This window comes from Daphnia magna, linkage group LG4 (genome assembly GCF_020631705.1).
Source record: "Daphnia magna isolate NIES linkage group LG4, ASM2063170v1.1, whole genome shotgun sequence".
Taxonomy (NCBI): domain Eukaryota; kingdom Metazoa; phylum Arthropoda; class Branchiopoda; order Diplostraca; family Daphniidae; genus Daphnia; species Daphnia magna.
This window is the reverse complement of record NC_059185.1, coordinates 6,701,702-6,707,109: the sequence shown is the minus strand read 5'-3', so window position 1 is coordinate 6,707,109 and position 5,408 is coordinate 6,701,702. Positions and strand designations below refer to the sequence as shown.

General features: G+C 38.5%; 1 protein-coding gene across 1 annotated transcript; it reads left to right on the top strand.

Moving 5' to 3' along the window:
• The first annotated feature begins 377 nt into the window (after positions 1 to 377).
• LOC123471044 lies at positions 378 to 2,789 on the top strand. The gene is made up of 4 exons (XM_045171907.1): positions 378 to 1,063; positions 1,130 to 1,542; positions 1,600 to 1,843; positions 1,901 to 2,789. The coding sequence occupies exons 1-4, from the start codon at positions 571 to 573 to the stop codon at positions 2,767 to 2,769; spliced, it is 2,019 nt and encodes a 672-aa protein (XP_045027842.1). The 5' UTR covers positions 378 to 570; the 3' UTR covers positions 2,770 to 2,789.
• The last annotated feature ends 2,619 nt before the right edge of the window (positions 2,790 to 5,408 follow it).

Sequence of the window (5,408 nt, the reverse complement as noted above, 5' to 3'; positions counted from 1 at the left end):
AAGACGAAATAGAAGACGATTGGAAATACAACTCAGATAGGCACTTACGGAAACAGGTAGGCGGAGAAACACTTGTAAGAGAAAACACTAAGGCAAGTTAGGTGTCGAACTAGTGTTGTTGAAGGCAACTGAACGTTTAGCGAGCTGCTAGTTGTCTGATCTTTCTTAGATGTTGGGTTCCCCATGAAACCTCGCATCTCGTCAAAGTGGCATGATGCTGTTGACGTGTCACAATGTCGTGCGTGCAGCCAATCAGAAAGTGTTTGTTTAATTGCTTGATTGGCGTCGCGCGTGCGACCAATCAAACGGATGTTTATTTAATGGCATGATATGCGTCGCATGTGTGACCAATCATGGAAGTTTGTTTAGTGGCGTGCAGGGTTGTTAATATCGCCGCGATGAACGATGAAATCGTCATCGGAAATGAAATTTTTTGTTCGAGCGATTATCGCGCGATAGGTTTTAAAATGAGTATCGATCGATAATCGCGTTTTCATCGCCGATGACGCGATAGCGATAGTTTTTTATTTCAGCAGACTGCTTTTAAGAATCATAAAGTGACAGCTGAAAATGGACGAATCCTACAGTGGTGTTTTCGTTCATCCAAGTTTTTTTAAATACCACGGCCCAGCTGGAAAAGCAGGGAATTATCTTTTTATTTGTGAAAATTGTCCTTCGAAGAAAAAACCCGACGGAACATTATGGACATATAGTTGTAACCAAAAATCCAGACAAAACCTTTTTAGTCATATGAAAAGTGTGCACCCAGGATTGCTTCTATCATTTAAAGCTGCTTGTCAGCAAAGTAGTCATACCATTACCACCCCAACCAAAAGAAAACCAGCATCTGATTGTGATGAGGTTGAGGATGCGGAAATTCAAAGTCGTCAAGCCACACTGGAAGAAGCATTTCAGCCAAAATCTGCGAAGAAAAGTAAGATTTCTTTTTATACTCAAGAAGAGTTTGATGGATATGTACTGGACTACATCATTGAAGGATTGCTTCCACTCAAGCATGTTGATTCTCCTGCGTTCATAAAACTGATGAGATGTGTCTCACCCGGTATTATTTAAAATTTATTTTATGAAAAAGTTCTTTTATTTGATTCGTTTTTTGTTTGTTTCATAGAACATAAGGTTATGTGTCGACAAACTCTTTCAAAACGATTACAAGCTAGATATCTTGAAGCTAAAGAAAAACTTGTTGCCCATTTAATGACACTGAAGGCAGTCTGCACTACAGCTGATTGCTGGTCAGCAAGAGGGAAGTCTTATGTTGGTGTGACATGCCATTGGATTGATCCCAAAAAGCTCAAGAGAATCAGTGTTTGTTTAGCCATTCGTAGAATCTTTGGTCGGCACACATATGATCTGCTGGGGAAAACTTTAGAGTCCATCAATATGGAGTTTGGAATAGACGATATTACTGTGCTAACTCTCACGGATTCTGGATCGAATTTTTTAAAGGCATTCAGACTTTTTGGTGCTCATGGGACTGAGACACAATTGGAAACGGACGAAGAAGAGGACGATGACGCTGTGGTATTTAATTTGAAAATATAATAAAAGCATAAATTTTAATGTTTTCTAATTTGAAAGGTTGGAACTGATCTCGAATTTTTGTTACTTGATTACGATGATGCCGACGATCGGTACAAGTTACCGTGGCATTGTAAATGTGTTGCCCATTTGTTGAACTTGCTTGCTCGCAAAGACGCAGAAAAGGCTTTAGAAACTCCTGCTTTCAAGCTAGCATCTGATTCAGCATTAACAAAGCTCCAGTCTTTGTTTAATAAACAAAGTAGGTCGGACCAGCAAAGTGAAAAAGTGAAAGAGTTACTTGGTACCTAGACAAAAACATTCAATTTTATTTCAAGCAGTAATTGTAATTTTCGCCCAGGTGTTTTATTTGTCATTCCAAATGCCACCCGTTGGAATGCGTGGTATGATGCCATTTGTCACGTGAAAAAAATTGCCGAGGGTAAGAACGGAAGGAAAAATTTAAAATCTGTTTGCGAAGCATTGAAAGTCACACCCCTCAATTCTACGGATTACCAATTTATTTCGGAATATGTTGAGGTGATGAAGCCCATTGCTATCGGTCTAGATCTATTGCAGGGAGAACACAACGTTTCTTCTGGAAATGTTTTGCCATCAATCGTTGTCATTAGAAACTCGTTAAATTCCCTAAAACGTAATCATTTAGAAGGTGCTAACCAACTTTTAGTAGCTCTTACTCTTGTTGACGCACTATTGGCTGGATTAGAAAAGAGATTTGGTAATTTGTTCAATGTAGAACACTTTCAATTAGCTGCCGTGCTACATCCCCAATTTAAATTTAATTGGCTTGGGAACAGCGAAAAGGATCTGAAGCTTCGAAAAAAAATAGTATCTAAAGTAGAAGTCCTTTTACAAGATCTAACCGTGCCGACCAACACCAAAGAAACCAGTCCTACAGAGTCTCATGACTTTTACGCATCTCTACGCCAAGCAGCTGAATATCAGCAGCCACTCTCTAATGGAAACATTGAATTAACAAAGTATCTAAATGAAAAAACGACATCTGATATACAAAGTCTCAACTCCTTCCCAAACTTAAAAACATTGTTTTGTAAATATAATGCCGGAATTCCATCTTCCGCTGCTGTTGAGAGATTGTTTTCTCTTGGTGGTCGTGTATTGACCCCTACCCGAACTCTTTTAAGTGATACTCATTTTGAAATTATCGTGTTTTTAAAATCAAATTATTCTTTTCTGTCGAGCTTGTAAAATAAAAACTTAAAAATATAGCTTTTCTGCTTTTGAAAAAAAAATGTTAATAAAAATATTTGAATTTTTTTTTCAATTTGGCAACGTTGTAAAAAGTATCGGCGACTATCGGCGATTATCGCACCGATACTTTTTTGAAACTTCATCGATCGTTAGTCGGCAATGAAAAAAAACACCAGTATTGCTATCGCAATCGAACATACTTTATTTTAGCGATATTAACAACCCTGGTGGCGTGATATGCGTTGCACGTGTGAGTCAGACAGCAGGTGTTCAATTGGGTCAACTCTAAGATGTCTATGACAAATGGTTACTATGCGAATTACAATATTCGAATAATATGCAAAAGAAGAGTAAATGTGAGAGAGTAAAATATAGAAATAATTATATGCCAAGGGAGAGTAAACATAATATAATAAGAATGTGGTTATCATAATTAAATGTATTTGTAGGCTTTCGTTACACTTCCGAGAGTGAATCTTGCAATTCACCCTCCATGGGTACCTTAGAAGCCATGGAATTTCTAGCTAAGGGAACTACTGCGGGATTCTGTTTAGTGGTCTCTGTCTTTTTAATCATTTTTTGAACAGGTTTTTGGGCAATGGTGGGTTCCTGGTTTCGTTTTAATATTGGGCAGTTGTAGCTAAAGTGTGTCTCTTCGTCGCAAAGTCTGCAAGTAGGCTTTTTTGCGTCATACTTTACCACCGCACGATAACTGCCAATTGTAATATACAGTATCCTTCACAAAAAAGTGGCACCTTCCCCCCCCCCCCCGGAAGCCCAAAAAATAAAAATTCCTTGTGAGCGCTAGATGGCACAGTTTTTAATTGCAAAATACAAACAACAAAAAAAGCAAGCAATTTTTTTTTTTTTTTTTACTTCAAAAGCGAGACGGTTCCCATGAATTCAGTATTTTTTGCTGCGAGCAAAATTTGGAAAGCGGAAAATTTGAGAAAAAAGTCGGGGAAAGGCTAACCTCTGAATTGTTACCTTTCCCCACCCCGACTTTTTCTCAAGTTTTCCATTTTCCATATTTTCTTGCAACATGAAAACTTATTGGTGACAGATGATTTTAAAAGACGGATAAAATTACATTTAGAAAATAAATCTAAGAGGATCAGACATCAGATTTATCTAAGAGGATCAGATCATCAGAAAAGAGGATTTATTTAATTTAAACAAACTGACAAATGAAATATGTCAATTTTTTCTTACACCAGCCATTAGCTTCAAAGCATAATTGAAGTCTTTTTGTCATTCGCTAATTTTTAACGATAAGCGTCTTTTTCAGTAAGATTTTACCAAGCGGTCTGTGCATGGGCAAAATCTTCTTCTTTGTTTCGGGAATCTTTCGCGTCCGTCGAAATCATACAGCTTCAAATGGTTGTGTAAGGAACGGTCAGCCACGTTCCTTACATCCCTTTCTCCTTTCCCATGCTTACAACCCTTTTCCCCTCTTCCGCCGATAGGTCATCTACCGATGGCTCCGGCCTTCAATCTTCCTTCTACCTGGCCTTCAAACGTGTGAATTCTCCACCTAGGTGTTACATTTACACACAAAATATTAATTCCCTTTGCGACACCTAACCCTAAGTGACCTTGCTCCTTCGTATAAATGTTTCCCCTTTCCAGATTGTCAGTAAGTCTCTTTTGCAGTCTTCTGCAGTCTTCATCATCAGTCAGTCTTGTGTCAGTCTGGTTTCCGTCGCTTTTCGTTCATCTTCGAGTCTATTTGCAGTCTTCGTCAGTAAGTCTCTTTTAATCGGACTCGTCTTGTTAACTGTTATCTCGGTCTTTGACAAAAAATTTGTGCAACAATAAACTCATCATCATCACACACAACTATTCCCCATTTTCAATATTAAAGTAAGGAAAACTATTTTCTTCCCCCGTCCTTACAGTTGCTATGGTTTCCAAAAAGTTTTCATGTCGCGAGAAAATATGGAAAACGGAAAACTTGAGAAAAAAGTCGGGGTGGGGGAAAGGTGAAACGGTGTTCGGATATTTGATGACTAACATGCTAGCTACCAAATATTGTAGGTAAAAAATTAAAAATAAATTGTACTGGATAGCTTAATGTTAATTTAACACTAGAAAATTTTTTTGTAGCTTTATTAAAATTTTTACTACACCATTTCCCTATCCGCGCTACACACCATTCGACATAAGATGCTGGGTTACATGGCCTAGCGTTCGGATACTAAGGGCGTGTACTGTATGAGGGAATATTTTTCTTCTCCGTCATTCGTACGATCATCCAAGTGGCAAGGACAGGGTGTAAAACTTCATTCTCTGCCACCCGATAGCGTTCCTACCGAGCTTCAATTACATTCCCAAATTCCTTTAGATGTGTCTGAACTACTCCCGAGTCTAGATTCTGTGGAATCTCTGCAATTCGAACAAATTTCTCTTGGATATTGCTATCTCTTATGACTACGCCAACTTCTTTCCCCTCCAATTCGTTTCTGACGATACCACTGCTGTGCTGGGACAAAAAACTTTAGATGTATGCCTCTGATGTAAACGTAATTCTAGCGACCTGGTTTCTCGTATCTAGCACAGCAACTAGGCCTAAGAGATCCTGTGGCTCAACCTTAAAACTACGCATGAAACCATGAATCGTACGGATACTCAATCTC

Excerpts from the sequence above, each read along its gene's own strand:
- LOC123471044 (XM_045171907.1), top strand. The coding sequence starts at position 571 with ATGGACGAATCCTACAGTGGTGTTTTCGTTCATCCAAGTTTTTTTAAA. Across the intron at positions 1,064-1,129 it reads GATGAGATGTGTCTCACCCG|AACATAAGGTTATGTGTCGA; the intron begins GTATTATTTAAA and ends TTTGTTTCATAG. Across the intron at positions 1,543-1,599 it reads AAGAGGACGATGACGCTGTG|GTTGGAACTGATCTCGAATT; the intron begins GTATTTAATTTG and ends CTAATTTGAAAG.